The 20,215-nt window shown below is 37.2% G+C and overlaps 1 protein-coding gene across 1 annotated transcript; it reads right to left on the bottom strand.

The window, feature by feature from the left end:
- Positions 1-219: 219 nt before the first annotated feature.
- GCK72_002887 (uncharacterized protein) lies at positions 220-2,264 on the bottom strand (the record flags this gene model as incomplete). Its single annotated transcript, XM_053723672.1, has 4 exons — positions 220-609; positions 656-763; positions 860-1,107; positions 2,123-2,264. 4 exons carry the CDS (start codon positions 2,262-2,264, stop codon positions 220-222), a joined length of 888 nt encoding a protein of 295 aa, XP_053592317.1.
- Between the last annotated feature and the right edge of the window lie 17,951 nt (positions 2,265-20,215).

Here is a 20,215-nt window from a genome sequence, read left to right as displayed (position 1 = left end):
CTCACAGCCCCCACTCGTGTCTTATAAAATAATAATGTGTTTTGTGAAACTTAATAATTTTTTGTCAGTTGAAAATCTTGTTTATTTAAAAAAAAACTGTAAAACACAAAATGAACTGTTCACAGAGATATAACATGTTCAAAGAGAAAGAAAACGTTTAAAGAGAAAAAAATATTCAAAGAGAAATATCATCATTAAAAAAACCTAAAATTATTCATTTTAATGGTAGGCAGAGATGATAGGAAGGTTGGAAAAAGTATTTTGCTCATCTAGATTTCTTACTGCTCTCAACGTTATTTGCCTCTGGAGTTCTCTTGGATTCTTGTTAGTAACGAAATCAGCCGAGATGTTCCGTTTGTATGGCTTTCTAGTTTTCGGCTTCAGCTCCAAACTTCTCATCCGACCACTGCTTGGCTCCTTCATGTAAAGTGGATCTTTGTCGTAAGTTGACACATACTCCTCATTTTTCCAGGCTTCCATTCGAGACAGTCGGCCGCGAGTCTCACTTGAAACACGTCGCAACATTCTGGCGCGTACTTTGCTACGAGATACATCAATTGAATTGTTCCCGTTGAGTTCCAAAGTGTTCCAGTCGAGATCCGCATCAACCTGAAAAACGGAATTTCCTTGAAATCAATAGAAACTATAAACTCACATTTCTATTGAGAAATCCACGTTGATTATCTAGAATTGTTTCCAAATAAGATACCACTGATGGACCGCAGTCAATTAGATTCGATTGGAGTGGGAGGTTCTTGACTCTCTTCATAACAACTCAGCTTTCATCAAAAACAGCGGTTTCCGGATATTTTCCGCTTTTCTGGAGAGCTTGGAAATAGCACTTCATGAAAACTTTAACCATAAGGAGCACACGCTGACCACGATAATTAATCATAGCGCCCATTGGATCCAAAAACAAAACGATGCAAGTAGACTTGTTCTCTTCAGACCCATCAAGAATAGCACCAAATTGATTTCTCACGACAATGAGCATAAAGTGGAATTCGTTGAAGTATGGACAACACCACATGTCCTTCTTGAAGTTATCAGTCCTGCACAACTTCTTTCTCGCTCCCAAAGTTATCTCACATCTTTGTCGAAGTTCATCTAGAATTTGTTAAGTGTATGGAAGATGGCAGTTCACAAAAAGTGTGCGCGCGAAAAAAAACCGACACGTGCGCCTTTAAAGATTTCTCCCTCGCATACTTAGATGGGTTAGAGGAAAAAGTGGGCAGATACAAAATTATAATTATGTGACAGTAGGCTATGTGACATATAATTATAATCATGTGATATTGAAGTGAATAATTATAATTATGTGACAATGTGACAGTAGGATTGATTGAGGTAACATCTAAAGTTTACTTGCGAAGATTTTTCCTAAGATAATGCCCAATGAAATGAGCCGTATTGAAAAAAGTTGAAAAGTTGTAGAAAAAAAGATTACTGCAGACAAAAGAACTCACTTTAAATTATGAAAAACCATAATCCTCATCAACGCATCAATCGATTATACAGTATAACTAGCTGGAAAAATATTTGTTGACCATTTCAAACAAAGATAAAAACCTACAATTCACAAAAAATCAGAAAAAAGCACATTGTCGACCATCATTCAGTAGTTGGTCTTAGATTTAGTTACCCTGAAAATATGAAATAATTAGGATAAATCAATATGGAAATCTGTGAGAGAAGAACGAATTAAAGGAAACAATAGGTTAAAATAAGAGAAACAATTTTTCACAGTAGTTTATTTCTCAGTATAGGAATGAGAGCGACTTGGCCTCACCTTCCTCCACCAGTTTGTGAAGAGTTCAAAACTTCAAAATCAGTAAAACATACTACTAACTTTTATATAATTTTCTGACGGTGACAACTGTAAAAATGGAAAAAATTAAGTTAAAACAAGAAGAAACAACTTTTGTCGCTTACAGGTGCTCTTGTTAAGAAGTTAAGTAAAAAGACAATATTGGGTACTAGGCAAGAAGTAAAAACGAAGGTTCCTTGGGTGATGCTCGCTCGAGCTAAGATTGTCCAGACGACCAAATCAATATACGGCCCCAAACTTGGGTAATTAAAGCATTTATTAAGAGATAAAAAATAATGAAGAACTTAAAAATACAAATTGGTGGAAGCTTCTTGTGAAGTCTCACAGGTTGTTCGCGAGTAGACGCGTTACGGATGCGAATCTTGTGCGGAGTCTTTACGGATCCGTAACGACGCTTCTCGCAATAGGTCGTTCGCGCACGACTCGTATTCCTCATTTGCACACGGACCGTTTATGGATGTCCAACTTTTCTATCGACTGTGCGCGCACTCCTCGGATACGAGATCGCGTGAGGATGGTTTACGACGTCCTACTGAGCGACTCTGATTGCTTTCGCAAACGGATCGTAATATAATAAAGAACTTAAAGATACAAATTGGTGGAAACTTCCCTTACGATGGGGGAAAGGGGTTACAATAGAAAAAACTTCTTGAGAAGTTTCCAGAAGGTAGAGAAGAAAGAGAAAAAATATTTAGAAATAAAGGAATGAAAGAAAGAAGCTTCTTGTAGTTTCTGTTTGTCTCGCCTTTGGTGCGTGGCCAGACAGTTTCTGGTTAGAGACAATGTACCAGAGAAGTGACAGAAAAGGGAAGGTGTTACGAGATGTCCTTTATATGAAAAGAGTGTTGACTCTTGAGAGAGTCAAGTGTGAAATGTCACACAGCGGGGGAGAGAGAGGTTGCTGAAGTTGCATCACAATTGCAATCTGTACCAAGAGAAATAATTGCATTTTTGGAGAACATCTCAGTGAAGTGTTTCAAATCAATCATTACTGGCAAAGTTAAATTGGAGGAGTTATTCGAAACTTTCAATAAATACACGAAAAACCTGAAGAATATTGCAGATGCCCATTCCCTCGAACCGACTGCAACATAAAACGCAGGCAGCTCAACTGACAGCTCAACAGAAACTGGTTCAACAGAGTTATACAATGAGATAACAATTCTAGAGGAAAAAGTGAATTTGATTCAGGCCGATTCTCTCATTCAAATCATTGCAAAACGCACAAGACCTTCTCCGATGAACTTGGATAAAGAAATCTTGCGTCTCGAAAACAATAACTCTCAAACTAGTCCAGCAGAGTTAGATGATGAGATCACAATTCTAAGAGAAAGAGTCAATTCTATTTGCACCAAATCTCCAATTTAAACGAGCGGACTGCCTAGGCATCAACAGAAAACTATATTTGTTAGACACAGGGAGGATGATAAAATGCAGCAAAATTTTGGTTGCTAAACAATCACAGTACCTAGAAACAGTGAGTCAAAGTTCAACCTCAAAAAAAGAAAGAAACTTATGACTTAACCTATAGAACCCTTGAAATTTTTTTCATCACTGTCTTCAAATTTGTAATGCATTTGAAAGAATTTATAGCAAAGCCAATGTCGAATGTTGCGTTCTCTGAAAAATAGTAAGAAAATGTTGGTTTTTGGGTTCTGAAACATAAATTTTCGATTTTATCGGCTGTTAAGTATCACCTATAGACAGAGCTCATCGAGACGGTACATAAAAGTACAATCATCCTTCTTTCGAATCAAGTTAGGTTCCACCACAAAAACTACAGTAACCCAGATCTTCCTTTTCGTGGCGGGACTCGAACTGCTTCCAACTTAGTTATGCTCATACTCAGTTAAACCGCCTTGACGTGCTTGTTCAAATATTTTATTTTCATAAAGCTAAACTGACATTTGGACAGCAAACCTGTTTTTTAGAGTTATTATTTGAAAGATCCTATCTTTCAAAATTAACACACTTGAAAATCTCAAAAGTTATCTTTACTAATAATATTCAACAGATCCGTCTGTCTGTTTATGTGTTGCAAGCCATAACTGACTAAAAAAAAATATGATCAATACTATACACTAGAGACCTGATCAAGCCCCTCACGAGGCGACAGACCAGGTAGGGGTGGGGGGAACAAATAAAAAATAAAAAATTGAGAATCATAATGGCAAGATAGGATTGGGGTAAGGATTATAAAACCGAACTGTGAAAGTGGTGGTGGAAGAATTTAGAGAAGGATAAATTAAATTAAAGTGACAGACCGTTAAAATGGGAGAGGCGGGTGAGTGAGCAATATAATACATGGGGGTGGGAGAGAGAGAGCTCAAACTTATAATCGATTAATGGATTGTTCAAGAAGGGAGATAAATTTACCGGGGGAGAGAAATTCAGGGCAATTAGATGTGATGGAATTCCAGATGGGGACAGTGGAAGAGAAGAAATCATTTACTTGTGGTCTAATACAAATGAGGGTCATGGGTCGTCGGTTAGAGTTAGACAGTCTGACATAAGAGTGGATTTCAGGAAAGAAAGTGGCGCCGCAAATTATTTTATAGAGGAGTATTAATTGAGATTTAAGACGACGGTGACGGAGGGAGTATAAATCAAGAATCTCAAGACGGTTTAGATAGGAAGTATAGCGAATGTTACATCTCTGAAGAACTTTCCTGGTGAAAGATCGGAGAGGTTTTTCTAGTTTATGAGAGAGAATGCTAGAGGGAGAAGGAGAGTAGACAGCTGAGCAATATTCAAGAACTGGAAGGACGTAGGTGTTGAATAAGTGCTTGTAGAGAGGAAGTGATCGAGATCGGAATGACTTGAGTAGTTGGCTGCAGCGAAGGATAGCTAATGAGGAAGTTTTGGCGATATGGCTATCAAATTTCAAAAAAAAAAAAAAAAAAAACTCCCTCCGTAGTGGGCCGATTTTCATGAAACCTAGATAGATAGGCTGGAAACTTCCCTTAGATGATGCCCGAACTTTCCTTTTTTCAAAAATATCAAATTTGACGTCTTCTGAAGACGATACCGATTTCAATGGTAAAAAGCGTTGTGACAAGGTGTGTCCCGACAGGGTGGTAGAAAGCTCAATCTTCTTCCTACTAATGGAATAGTTCTGTGTGTGTGTCCGTCCAACGCTTCTCCCTAAATAACATTTTTCTCTTTGAACCGTTTCAAAAGATGTCTAGGGGTATACCCATGAACCTCCGAGCGCTTCAATTTTTTGGACCCCGGGTGTCATCCGACAGTAGGATTACTGTAGCTACCGTAACCCAAAAAATGAAAAAGTGTTCCAAACAGAACGAGAGGGGACCAGACTGGGGTGGTAACAACCTTGACCCCTTAGTATGCCACCCAAAAAAAATTGGGCCGGTTACTTTAGGATTACGGTAGTTACAGAGTTTTGAGCATTAACAGTCAAACCTGAATATCTTGGAAAGTTCAGATCCCCACTAATTGAGTACGTTGATAAATTTGTTAACTCTGTAGTCCCGTACTTTTCCTTGGGACACTTTGCAGATATTCTACTGCCATAGCCCTAAAGGGGTACTGTAGCTACTGTAACCCAAAAATCGGAAAAGCAGGTTCAAACTTAAAATACGGGGCCCATACTTTGGTAGTGGCACCCTGGGCACCTTAAGACAGTACTCCAAAAATTTTAAGCCAGTTTGGCAACAAGATCCAGAAATTCCCAGAAGTTTCCAGAATGTTCCAGAAACATCTAGAAAAACAGATTTGGAAACTTCCAGATAGTTTTAGAAATTTATAGACACTTCCAGAAAACTATCAAACTTTGCCAGATCCTTCTAGAAACTTCCAGAAAATTCCAAAAGTTTCCAGAAATTTCGGAACGTTCTAGATTTTTCCAGAACTTCCTAGACACTTCCGAAAAATTTTTCGGTCAAATATCTAAATATCGAAGAGCGTGAGAAAAACGCGGCAAAGCCGCGCCAGCTCTGCTGGTATCAACCTAATATTACTGACTCGGTGTTTCATAACTGCACTCGCGAGAGCGCTCGGCCGCTCCATGTTTGGTGTAATGGTGAACATCGATGACTCTCACGCACACGAGGAGAGTTCGTTCCCGCCATGTCGGAACTTTTTTGTTTTGATAAGAACATGGATCGCCAGTTTACGAAAGTTGTAAATTTCTTTGTTAAGTCGAGAGAAAGTACGAAAGAAAAACAAATTTTGCCATAATGGGTGATTGAGTTCCAACTTTAACGGTGTACAAAAATTACAATCTCATAAACACCAAATCAGGAATTGATAGCAGTTTACAATAACACTTTTGTCCATACTTGCAAAATATCGGCCCGGCTCGGCCCGTCGGCCCAGGCCGGTAGAGAAAGTTGCCGGCCCGGAGTCAAAAAATGAGCACAATTTTTTCAGAAAATTTTTCGAAATGTTTTGAAATTTTCATCAAAAATAGTCAAAAATCCTATGTACACTTGAGTTTTATCGATATGTAAAAACATAGTCGACAATTCGACCAAATCAAAAAAAATTTCAAAAAATTCAAATGTTCAAATTTTTGTACTGTGACCCGGGCCGACCGGGCCGAGCCGGTGAAAATTCTCAAATCGGCCCGGCCCGGCCCGTTGCAAGTATGCTTTTGTCCGCAGCTTCATGGGGGAGGGAGGCGGCATCGCCGCCGCCCAGTCAAAAATTAAAAATTGATATGAATATCATTGACCCGTTCCCATTCCGAGAAGGAAAAAAAAGAAGACCAAATTTAAGTTTTCTGTAACAGTATTTTAAAATTGTTCCGGTAAAGGTAGTTCGAGCAAGGTAAAGTAAAGAGGAACAGAGGAAGACCTTTTCTTTTGTTACGTTTAATAAGCTTTGGAGTTCCCATTAAAACGCGCCTGATCGTTTTCAGCGGCCCTATGGTTATGTTAAAATTTATTGTTTTATTTTGGCGTACTTCGAGGAGAGAGGCGGCATCGCCGCCGATCAGTCAAAAAATTAAAAATTGATATCTGACCGCTGGCTTTTTGATGAGGGAAAACAAAGAGTTATCAAGTTCCGATTCTTCTGTAAGATTATTTCGAAATAAGGAAAAAATAAAAGTAAATTCAAAAACCGCTCATTCTAAATTTCTATATTCCATGAGGATAAAAAAGTCATTGACAAATTTTGTAGAATGGAAGTCTGAAAAAAGAGCCGGAACGGATTGCTCAGCTGTCAAAAACTACCAACAAGTGAGAAAAGTTTTGTACGATCCAGAAGTAGGAAATAATTTTGATATCCCGACTGACTGAATCACGGAAAAAGCGCCGCAAAGGCTGTAAAACGGAGAAGGCTGGTGTAGGGAAGGACACTATTCAAGAAGGGGAGTGTGATTTGTGGATAAGGAACTTTGTCGTTACTCGGCTACTTATAAAAAATGAATTCTAGGATGAGAGTTTGTTAAAACATCGTCTTAGTCTGCCATATTCCGAAAAAGGAGGCGGAATCGCCGCCAATCAGTCAAAAACTTCAAGAAGAATACTTTGAATCCATTTTTTGAAGATGCTAATAGAAAAGTCTTCAAGTTCTTCAACTTTAGTAGAAACATATGGACTTAGTCTGCCATATTCCGAGAAGGAGAGGCGGCATCGCCGCCGATCAGTCAAAAAATAAAATCTAATATCGGTATGATCACTCGCCTTTTGGGGAGGTTAATTGGCCTATATGTTTATTTCTTATCTTTTTGATAAGAAATCTGAAGATATCTGCAGGGGAGAAGACTAAATTCTCCACGACAGACGTGTCAGTTGGCCTATATGTTTATTTCTTATCTTTTTGATAAGAAATCTAAAGATATCTGCAGGGGAGAAGACTAAATTCTCCACGACAGACGTGTCAGTTGGCCTATATGTTTATTTCTTATCTTTTTGATAAGAAATCTAAAGATATCTGCAGGGGAGAAGACTAAATTCTCCACGACAGACGTGTCAGTTGGCCTATATGTTTATTCCTTATCTTTTTGATAAGAAATCTAAAGATATCTGCAGGGGAGAAGACTAAATTCTCCACGACAGACGTGTCAGTTGGCCTATATGTTTATTCCTTATCTTTTTGATAAGAAATCTAAAGATATCTGCAGGGGAGAAGACTAAATTCTCCACGACAGACGTGTCAGTTGGCCTATATGTTTATTTCTTATCTTTTTGATAAGAAATCTAAAGATATCTGCAGGGGAGAAGACTAAATTCTCCACGACAGACGTGTCAGTTGGCCTATATGTTTATTCCTTATCTTTTTGATAAGAAATCTAAAGATATCTGCAGGGGAGAAGACTAAATTCTCCACGACAGACGTGTCAGTTGGCCTATATGTTTATTTTTTATCTTTTTGATAAGAAATCTAAAGATATCTGCAGGGGAGAAGACTAAATTCTCCACGACAGACGTGTCAGTTGGCCTATATGTTTATTCCTTATCTTTTTGATAAGAAATCTAAAGATATCTGCAGGGGAGAAGACTAAATTCTCCACGACAGACGTGTCAGTTGGCCTATATGTTTATTTCTTATCTTTTTGATAAGAAATCTAAAGATATCTGCAGGGGAGAAGACTAAATTCTCCACGACAGACGTGTCAGTTGGCCTATATGTTTATTTCTTATCTTTTTGATAAGAAATCTAAAGATATCTGCAGGGGAGAAGACTAAATTCTCCACGACAGACGTGTCAGTTGGCCTATGTGTTTATTTCTTATCTTTTTGATAAGAAATCTAAAGATATCTGCAGGGGAGAAGACTAAATTCTCCACGACAGACGTGTCAGTTGGCCTATATGTTTATTTCTTATCTTTTTGATAAGAAATCTAAAGATATCTGCAGGGGAGAAGACTAAATTCTCCACGACAGACGTGTCAGTTGGCCTATATGTTTATTTCTTATCTTTTTGATAAGAAATCTAAAGATATCTGCAGGGGAGAAGACTAAATTCTCCACGACAGACGTGTCAGTTGGCCTATATGTTTATTTCTTATCTTTTTGATAAGAAATCTAAAGATATCTGCAGGGGAGAAGACTAAATTCTCCACGACAGACGTGTCAGTTGGCCTATATGTTTATTTCTTATCTTTTTGATAAGAAATCTAAAGATATCTGCAGGGGAGAAGACTAAATTCTCCACGACAGACGTGTCAGTTGGCCTATATGTTTATTTCTTATCTTTTTGATAAGAAATCTAAAGATATCTGCAGGGGAGAAGACTAAATTCTCCACGACAGACGTGTCAGTTGGCCTATATGTTTATTTCTTATCTTTTTGATAAGAAATCTAAAGATATCTGCAGGGGAGAAGACTAAATTCTCCACGACAGACGTGTCAGTTGGCCTATATGTTTATTTCTTATCTTTTTGATAAGAAATCTAAAGATATCTGCAGGGGAGAAGACTAAATTCTCCACGACAGACGTGTCAGTTGGCCTATATGTTTATTTCTTATCTTTTTGATAAGAAATCTAAAGATATCTGCAGGGGAGAAGACTAAATTCTCCACGACAGACGTGTCAGTTGGCCTATATGTTTATTTCTTATCTTTTTGATAAGAAATCTAAAGATATCTGCAGGGGAGAAGACTAAATTCTCCACGACAGACGTGTCAGTTGGCCTATATGTTTATTTCTTATCTTTTTGATAAGAAATCTAAAGATATCTGCAGGGGAGAAGACTAAATTCTCCACGACAGACGTGTCAGTTGGCCTATATGTTTATTTCTTATCTTTTTGATAAGAAATCTAAAGATATCTGCAGGGGAGAAGACTAAATTCTCCACGACAGACGTGTCAGTTGGCCTATATGTTTATTCCTTATCTTTTTGATAAGAAATCTAAAGATATCTGCAGGGGAGAAGACTAAATTCTCCACGACAGACGTGTCAGTTGGCCTATATGTTTATTTCTTATCTTTTTGATAAGAAATCTAAAGATATCTGCAGGGGAGAAGACTAAATTCTCCACGACAGACGTGTCAGTTGGCCTATATGTTTATTTCTTATCTTTTTGATAAGAAATCTAAAGATATCTGCAGGGGAGAAGACTAAATTCTCCACGACAGACGTGTCAGTTGGCCTATATGTTTATTCCTTATCTTTTTGATAAGAAATCTAAAGATATCTGCAGGGGAGAAGACTAAATTCTCCACGACAGACGTGTCAGTTGGCCTATATGTTTATTTCTTATCTTTTTGATAAGAAATCTAAAGATATCTGCAGGGGAGAAGACTAAATTCTCCACGACAGACGTGTCAGTTGGCCTATATGTTTATTTCTTATCTTTTTGATAAGAAATCTAAAGATATCTGCAGGGGAGAAGACTAAATTCTCCACGACAGACGTGTCAGTTGGCCTATATGTTTATTTCTTATCTTTTTGATAAGAAATCTAAAGATATCTGCAGGGGAGAAGACTAAATTCTCCACGACAGACGTGTCAGTTGGCCTATATGTTTATTTCTTATCTTTTTGATAAGAAATCTAAAGATATCTGCAGGGGAGAAGACTAAATTCTCCACGACAGACGTGTCAGTTGGCCTATATGTTTATTTCTTATCTTTTTGATAAGAAATCTAAAGATATCTGCAGGGGAGAAGACTAAATTCTCCACGACAGACGTGTCAGTTGGCCTATATGTTTATTTCTTATCTTTTTGATAAGAAATCTAAAGATATCTGCAGGGGAGAAGACTAAATTCTCCACGACAGACGTGTCAGTTGGCCTATATGTTTATTTCTTATCTTTTTGATAAGAAATCTAAAGATATCTGCAGGGGAGAAGACTAAATTCTCCACGACAGACGTGTCAGTTGGCCTATATGTTTATTTCTTATCTTTTTGATAAGAAATCTAAAGATATCTGCAGGGGAGAAGACTAAATTCTCCACGACAGACGTGTCAGTTGGCCTATATGTTTATTTCTTATCTTTTTGATAAGAAATCTAAAGATATCTGCAGGGGAGAAGACTAAATTCTCCACGACAGACGTGTCAGTTGGCCTATATGTTTATTTCTTATCTTTTTGATAAGAAATCTAAAGATATCTGCAGGGGAGAAGACTAAATTCTCCACGACAGACGTGTCAGTTGGCCTATATGTTTATTTCTTATCTTTTTGATAAGAAATCTAAAGATATCTGCAGGGGAGAAGACTAAATTCTCCACGACAGACGTGTCAGTTGGCCTATATGTTTATTTCTTATCTTTTTGATAAGAAATCTAAAGATATCTGCAGGGGAGAAGACTAAATTCTCCACGACAGACGTGTCAGTTGGCCTATATGTTTATTTCTTATCTTTTTGATAAGAAATCTAAAGATATCTGCAGGGGAGAAGACTAAATTCTCCACGACAGACGTGTCAGTTGGCCTATATGTTTATTTCTTATCTTTTTGATAAGAAATCTAAAGATATCTGCAGGGGAGAAGACTAAATTCTCCACGACAGACGTGTCAGTTGGCCTATATGTTTATTTCTTATCTTTTTGATAAGAAATCTAAAGATATCTGCAGGGGAGAAGACTAAATTCTCCACGACAGACGTGTCAGTTGGCCTATATGTTTATTTCTTATCTTTTTGATAAGAAATCTAAAGATATCTGCAGGGGAGAAGACTAAATTCTCCACGACAGACGTGTCAGTTGGCCTATATGTTTATTTCTTATCTTTTTGATAAGAAATCTAAAGATATCTGCAGGGGAGAAGACTAAATTCTCCACGACAGACGTGTCAGTTGGCCTATATGTTTATTTCTTATCTTTTTGATAAGAAATCTAAAGATATCTGCAGGGGAGAAGACTAAATTCTCCACGACAGACGTGTCAGTTGGCCTATATGTTTATTTCTTATCTTTTTGATAAGAAATCTAAAGATATCTGCAGGGGAGAAGACTAAATTCTCCACGACAGACGTGTCAGTTGGCCTATATGTTTATTTCTTATCTTTTTGATAAGAAATCTAAAGATATCTGCAGGGGAGAAGACTAAATTCTCCACGACAGACGTGTCAGTTGGCCTATATGTTTATTTCTTATCTTTTTGATAAGAAATCTAAAGATATCTGCAGGGGAGAAGACTAAATTCTCCACGACAGACGTGTCAGTTGGCCTATATGTTTATTTCTTATCTTTTTGATAAGAAATCTAAAGATATCTGCAGGGGAGAAGACTAAATTCTCCACGACAGACGTGTCAGTTGGCCTATATGTTTATTTCTTATCTTTTTGATAAGAAATCTAAAGATATCTGCAGGGGAGAAGACTAAATTCTCCACGACAGACGTGTCAGTTGGCCTATATGTTTATTTCTTATCTTTTTGATAAGAAATCTAAAGATATCTGCAGGGGAGAAGACTAAATTCTCCACGACAGACGTGTCAGTTGGCCTATATGTTTATTTCTTATCTTTTTGATAAGAAATCTAAAGATATCTGCAGGGGAGAAGACTAAATTCTCCACGACAGACGTGTCAGTTGGCCTATATGTTTATTTCTTATCTTTTTGATAAGAAATCTAAAGATATCTGCAGGGGAGAAGACTAAATTCTCCACGACAGACGTGTCAGTTGGCCTATATGTTTATTTCTTATCTTTTTGATAAGAAATCTAAAGATATCTGCAGGGGAGAAGACTAAATTCTCCACGACAGACGTGTCAGTTGGCCTATATGTTTATTTCTTATCTTTTTGATAAGAAATCTAAAGATATCTGCAGGGGAGAAGACTAAATTCTCCACGACAGACGTGTCAGTTGGCCTATATGTTTATTTCTTATCTTTTTGATAAGAAATCTAAAGATATCTGCAGGGGAGAAGACTAAATTCTCCACGACAGACGTGTCAGTTGGCCTATATGTTTATTTCTTATCTTTTTGATAAGAAATCTAAAGATATCTGCAGGGGAGAAGACTAAATTCTCCACGACAGACGTGTCAGTTGGCCTATATGTTTATTTCTTATCTTTTTGATAAGAAATCTAAAGATATCTGCAGGGGAGAAGACTAAATTCTCCACGACAGACGTGTCAGTTGGCCTATATGTTTATTTCTTATCTTTTTGATAAGAAATCTAAAGATATCTGCAGGGGAGAAGACTAAATTCTCCACGACAGACGTGTCAGTTGGCCTATATGTTTATTTCTTATCTTTTTGATAAGAAATCTAAAGATATCTGCAGGGGAGAAGACTAAATTCTCCACGACAGACGTGTCAGTTGGCCTATATGTTTATTTCTTATCTTTTTGATAAGAAATCTAAAGATATCTGCAGGGGAGAAGACTAAATTCTCCACGACAGACGTGTCAGTTGGCCTATATGTTTATTTCTTATCTTTTTGATAAGAAATCTAAAGATATCTGCAGGGGAGAAGACTAAATTCTCCACGACAGACGTGTCAGTTGGCCTATATGTTTATTTCTTATCTTTTTGATAAGAAATCTAAAGATATCTGCAGGGGAGAAGACTAAATTCTCCACGACAGACGTGTCAGTTGGCCTATATGTTTATTTCTTATCTTTTTGATAAGAAATCTAAAGATATCTGCAGGGGAGAAGACTAAATTCTCCACGACAGACGTGTCAGTTGGCCTATATGTTTATTTCTTATCTTTTTGATAAGAAATCTAAAGATATCTGCAGGGGAGAAGAGAAGACTAAATTCTCCACGACAGACGTGTCAGTTGGCCTATATGTTTATTTCTTATCTTTTTGATAAGAAATCTAAAGATATCTGCAGGGGAGAAGACTAAATTCTCCACGACAGACGTGTCAGTTGGCCTATATGTTTATTTCTTATCTTTTTGATAAGAAATCTAAAGATATCTGCAGGGGAGAAGACTAAATTCTCCACGACAGACGTGTCAGTTGGCCTATATGTTTATTTCTTATCTTTTTGATAAGAAATCTAAAGATATCTGCAGGGGAGAAGACTAAATTCTCCACGACAGACGTGTCAGTTGGCCTATATGTTTATTTCTTATCTTTTTGATAAGAAATCTAAAGATATCTGCAGGGGAGAAGACTAAATTCTCCACGACAGACGTGTCAGTTGGCCTATATGTTTATTTCTTATCTTTTTGATAAGAAATCTAAAGATATCTGCAGGGGAGAAGACTAAATTCTCCACGACAGACGTGTCAGTTGGCCTATATGTTTATTTCTTATCTTTTTGATAAGAAATCTAAAGATATCTGCAGGGGAGAAGACTAAATTCTCCACGACAGACGTGTCAGTTGGCCTATATGTTTATTTCTTATCTTTTTGATAAGAAATCTAAAGATATCTGCAGGGGAGAAGACTAAATTCTCCACGACAGACGTGTCAGTTGGCCTATATGTTTATTTCTTATCTTTTTGATAAGAAATCTAAAGATATCTGCAGGGGAGAAGACTAAATTCTCCACGACAGACGTGTCAGTTGGCCTATATGTTTATTTCTTATCTTTTTGATAAGAAATCTAAAGATATCTGCAGGGGAGAAGACTAAATTCTCCACGACAGACGTGTCAGTTGGCCTATATGTTTATTTCTTATCTTTTTGATAAGAAATCTAAAGATATCTGCAGGGGAGAAGACTAAATTCTCCACGACAGACGTGTCAGTTGGCCTATATGTTTATTTCTTATCTTTTTGATAAGAAATCTAAAGATATCTGCAGGGGAGAAGACTAAATTCTCCACGGCAGACGTGTCAGTTGGCCTATATGTTTATTTCTTATCTTTTTGATAAGAAATCTAAAGATATCTGCAGGGGAGAAGACTAAATTCTCCACGACAGACGTGTCAGTTGGCCTATATGTTTATTTCTTATCTTTTTGATAAGAAATCTAAAGATATCTGCAGGGGAGAAGACTAAATTCTCCACGACAGACGTGTCAGTTGGCCTATGTGTTTATTTCTTATCTTTTTGATAAGAAATCTAAAGATATCTGCAGGGGAGAAGACTAAATTCTCCACGACAGACGTGTCAGTTGGCCTATGTGTTTATTTCTTATCTTTTTGATAAGAAATCTAAAGATATCTGCAGGGGAGCAGACTAAATTCTCCACGACAGACGTGTCAGTTGGCCTATGTGTTTATTTCTTATCTTTTTGATAAGAAATCTAAAGATATCTGCAGGGGAGAAGACTAAATTCTCCACGACAGACGTGTCAGTTGGCCTATATGTTTATTCCTTATCTTTTTGATAAGAAATCTAAAGATATCTGCAGGGGAGAAGACTAAATTCTCCACGACAGACGTGTCAGTTGGCCTATATGTTTATTTCTTATCTTTTTGATAAGAAATCTAAAGATATCTGCAGGGGAGAAGACTAAATTCTCCACGACAGACGTGTCAGTTGGCCTATATGTTTATTTCTTATCTTTTTGATAAGAAATCTAAAGATATCTGCAGGGGAGAAGACTAAATTCTCCACGACAGACGTGTCAGTTGGCCTATATGTTTATTTCTTATCTTTTTGATAAGAAATCTAAAGATATCTGCAGGGGAGAAGACTAAATTCTCCACGACAGACGTGTCAGTTGGCCTATATGTTTATTTCTTATCTTTTTGATAAGAAATCTAAAGATATCTGCAGGGGAGAAGACTAAATTCTCCACGACAGACGTGTCAGTTGGCCTATATGTTTATTTCTTATCTTTTTGATAAGAAATCTAAAGATATCTGCAGGGGAGAAGACTAAATTCTCCACGACAGACGTGTCAGTTGGCCTATATGTTTATTTCTTATCTTTTTGATAAGAAATCTAAAGATATCTGCAGGGGAGAAGACTAAATTCTCCACGACAGACGTGTCAGTTGGCCTATATGTTTATTTCTTATCTTTTTGATAAGAAATCTAAAGATATCTGCAGGGGAGAAGACTAAATTCTCCACGACAGACGTGTCAGTTGGCCTATATGTTTATTTCTTATCTTTTTGATAAGAAATCTAAAGATATCTGCAGGGGAGAAGACTAAATTCTCCACGACAGACGTGTCAGTTGGCCTATATGTTTATTTCTTATCTTTTTGATAAGAAATCTAAAGATATCTGCAGGGGAGAAGACTAAATTCTCCACGGCAGACGTGTCAGTTGGCCTATATGTTTATTTCTTATCTTTTTGATAAGAAATCTAAAGATATCTGCAGGGGAGAAGACTAAATTCTCCACGACAGACGTGTCAGTTGGCCTATATGTTTATTTCTTATCTTTTTGATAAGAAATCTAAAGATATCTGCAGGGGAGAAGACTAAATTCTCCACGACAGACGTGTCAGTTGGCCTATGTGTTTATTTCTTATCTTTTTGATAAGAAATCTAAAGATATCTGCAGGGGAGAAGACTAAATTCTCCACGACAGACGTGTCAGTTGGCCTATGTGTTTATTTCTTATCTTTTTGATAAGAAATCTAAAGATATCTGCAGGGGAGCAGACTAAATTCTCCACGACAGACGTGTCAGTTGGCCTATGTGTTTATTTCTTATCTTTTTGATAAGAAATCTAAAGATATCTGCAGGGGAGAAGACTAAATTCTCCACGACAGACGTGTCAGTTGGCCTATATGTTTATTCCTTATCTTTTTGATAAGAAATCTAAAGATATCTGCAGGGGAGAAGACTAAATTCTCCACGACAGACGTGTCAGTTGGCCTATATGTTTATTTCTTATCTTTTTGATAAGAAATCTAAAGATATCTGCAGGGGAGAAGACTAAATTCTCCACGACAGACGTGTCAGTTGGCCTATATGTTTATTTCTTATCTTTTTGATAAGAAATCTAAAGATATCTGCAGGGGAGAAGACTAAATTCTCCACGACAGACGTGTCAGTTGGCCTATATGTTTATTTCTTATCTTTTTGATAAGAAATCTAAAGATATCTGCAGGGGAGAAGACTAAATTCTCCACGGCAGACGTGTCAGTTGGCCTATATGTTTATTTCTTATCTTTTTGATAAGAAATCTAAAGATATCTGCAGGGGAGAAGACTAAATTCTCCACGACAGACGTGTCAGTTGGCCTATATGTTTATTTCTTATCTTTTTGATAAGAAATCTAAAGATATCTGCAGGGGAGAAGACTAAATTCTCCACGCAGACGTGTCAGTTGGCCTATATGTTTATTTCTTATCTTTTGATAAGAAATCTAAAGATATCTGCAGGGGAGAAGACTAAATTCTCCACGACAGACGTGTCAGTTGGCCTATATGTTTATTTCTTATCTTTTTGATAAGAAATCTAAAGATATCTGCAGGGGAGAAGACTAAATTCTCCACGACAGACGTGTCAGTTGGCCTATGTGTTTATTTCTTATCTTTTTGATAAGAAATCTAAAGATATCTGCAGGGGAGAAGACTAAATTCTCCACGACAGACGTGTCAGTTGGCCTATGTGTTTATTTCTTATCTTTTTGATAAGAAATCTAAAGATATCTGCAGGGGAGCAGACGTGTATGTTGGCCTATATGTTTAATTTCTTATCTTGAACTGCATACAAGATGTTTTAGCACACATAATAAAACACATTTATGTGTACCTTGTTCGTGTTGAGGTCAGAAAATACCAGCAATTGAGAAAAATAGGAATTTAAAAAATTTTTTGTGAAAAAAATTAGAAAAATTATTTTTTCCTAATCTGTAATTTTTTGATGTTGGTTTGTATGAAAACACAAGACACGTTTTTTGGTGCATGTTTTGGCTAATTTGAAATCTTTTTTGATGAGTTATGAAGATTTTTCCGAGAACACTACTTTTGACTTCTGGAGCTCTAGCACGATGCTCAGGAGTTGAAAAGCCAATTCAACATATTTTTTTGTTTATCTGATCATTTTTCAACATTTCGAAACAAAAAACTCAATAACTCCAAGAGAAAAATAAAGTTTTTTTTTTGGATTTTCAAATCAAGATCAGGAAAAATCGATTATCGAAAAAATCAGTGATGGAAGTTTTTCAAAAAACCTATATTCGTATTGCTGAATACTTTGGCTTCCTTTCAAAAAAAAAGTTTAGGCAAAACGGACATGATTCAGCTGAGTTACACATAAAAGTACCTAGGGGTGCTCACTTATGCTCGCTACTGTATAATTGGAGACGTCTTATGGGCATTTCCCATAGAGATAAGTAGACCTGAATAATTTTGAAAAAAAACCCTAAAGACTTTGAACCTAATGACTTTGACACTAATGACTTTGAAAAATTTAATGCCTAAAAAGAGAGGACTGTTTTTTTAAAACCTAAAAAGAGAGGAAGCGCAGAGGATAACAAAAAGAACATAGGCCGTCTCTTTTAGCATTTGTAGTTAGTTAATTAATCTTTTGTGTGTGCACCTGTTGACATCACCTCAATCGACATATCTACCAACAAGTGTATTAACGGTTCTCTGGAAAATATATCCAACATCCTACTCGAGGCTAAGAATTGGCGAATTGAAATTCTTCACCAATAAATCGAAATCAAACTTTTGATAATAATGGTGGGAGAAGTCAATAACATCGACAGTAACTTAATTTAGGAAGCGCTTACCAAATTTTGAGTTACTATTCGCGTGGTAGGCATCTTTCCTAACTGATTCCATAGGTCGTTGTGCTGTCAGAGCTTCTAGAAGACTGCGGCGCCCGGTGCTGGAAGCAAAAATTAATTTATGCGTAAATGATGTAATATGTTGCAGGAAATGAGAAGCATTAGAAGAAAAATAAAATAAAGGAGGAATGTAAATAATTCAAGATAAACAGTCATGCAATAAACACTCGAATGAAATTAATCAATGAAATACGAATTCAATTCAGGAATTTATTGATCAAACTGAAAAAGAGGATGAGAGTGTCTGGTACAAAAGAGAAAAAAATTGAAAGACATGCTGGGATGAAAGAAGTTTTGAAAAATGCGGGCCCAAAAAGAGAGGACTGCTTGGTGAGGGAGTAAACGGGACAACTGACTGTATTCCTATCATTTACCTTTCCCTGGTCTGAGGAGCGTGTTTGAATTATTGCCTCCGGGAAGATGTTACAAGGAGATACGGGGGCAGATGGTATTCGGTGGAGAAAAATAAGCCCGACAATGGGCCAGGTGACAGACAATGTGAAAATTAGTTGATATGTTAACATCGGATTACCGCATCTGTTGTTTGTTCGTTCTACCGCAATGGGAGTTAATAATAATACTAGGGGTCAGGGAACAAAAATTATTATTATTTTTCAATCGGTTCTGAGTTCAGTTATTTGTAAAAAAAAAAGATTAAAAAAAGAAAAAGAGAACAAAAAGAAAAAAGTCAGAAGATGTAGGCGCTGAAAACGTATCAATTCAAAGTTTAAAATTCAAATAAATGGAAATTACTGGAAAGACGAAAGAGATTTTTTCAAAAAAGAAATGCTGGCAGCACAGGAAACTCGATAGAGCCCAAAAAGAAAGGACTGCTCGGTGAGTGAAAGGGACATCTGACTGTTTACCAATCATTTACCCTTAACTGGTCAGTGGAGCGTGTTCCAATTAATGCTTTCGGGAAGATGTCACAAGGAGATACGGAGGCAGATGTTTTTAGGTGGAGAAAAATGAGCCCGACAATGGGCCAGGTGACAGACAATGTGAAAATTAGTTGACATGTTAACATCGGATTACGACACGTGCTTTGTTTTACCGCAATGGGAGTTTATAATAGTAGTAGGGGTCAGGGAATGAAAATATGAAAAAAGGGAGAACGTGTTTGAAAGAGTTCAAATTACTGCTTTCGGGAAGATGTCACAAAGAGATACCGGGGTAGATGTTATTAGGTGGAAAAAAATGAGCCCGACAAAAGGCTAAGTGATAAGTAGTTCAATCGTCCCTTGATTATGCTCTGAGAACAGAAACGTCGGACAAAATAGCCTTAAATTGTGCCAACTTCTATTAAGGTCGTACTATCAACTCTCTCATTTGTCAATCTCAAGAGAGGTGAATCGAGCTTTAAGTCTTGTTCAAAATTATGTGAAGGACCCTGCGAAATATAATAATAGTAAACGTGAACGCCCGAAACTTATCTCTGGTCTACGTGAGAAAGATCTCATCGAGAAGAGGATTTTGGTTACATTGCCAGCGATGAGAGATGGCGAAGGCAATGATAAAGACTTGGCAAAAGAAAAACACTCCAAAGGCTGTTCTCAGGACAATGACGTGCCTCTTGAGCAGAACCGAATGGATAGCAGTACTGAAGATGATATGGACTACCCACTTACTTACTTACTTAGTTACTTAGTCGATCCGTTCTTCGCTCAGTTGGTGTGGGCGCGGATCACAGCTATCCATTTTTTCCGATCTTTGGCGATTGTGCTCCAAGGTTCGATCAATTGAGTTCCTTGTCGCACTGAGATTTCTTTCCTCAGGGAGTCGGCCCATCGCATTGGTGGTCTTCCTACTGGTCTTTTCTCATTTCTGGGTATCCATTCTTGAAGTAACGTTGTCCACCGATT

This window comes from Caenorhabditis remanei, chromosome I (assembly GCF_010183535.1).
Source record: "Caenorhabditis remanei strain PX506 chromosome I, whole genome shotgun sequence".
Lineage (NCBI taxonomy): Eukaryota > Metazoa > Nematoda > Chromadorea > Rhabditida > Rhabditidae > Caenorhabditis > Caenorhabditis remanei.
This window is presented reverse-complemented; position numbering and strand designations above follow the sequence as displayed.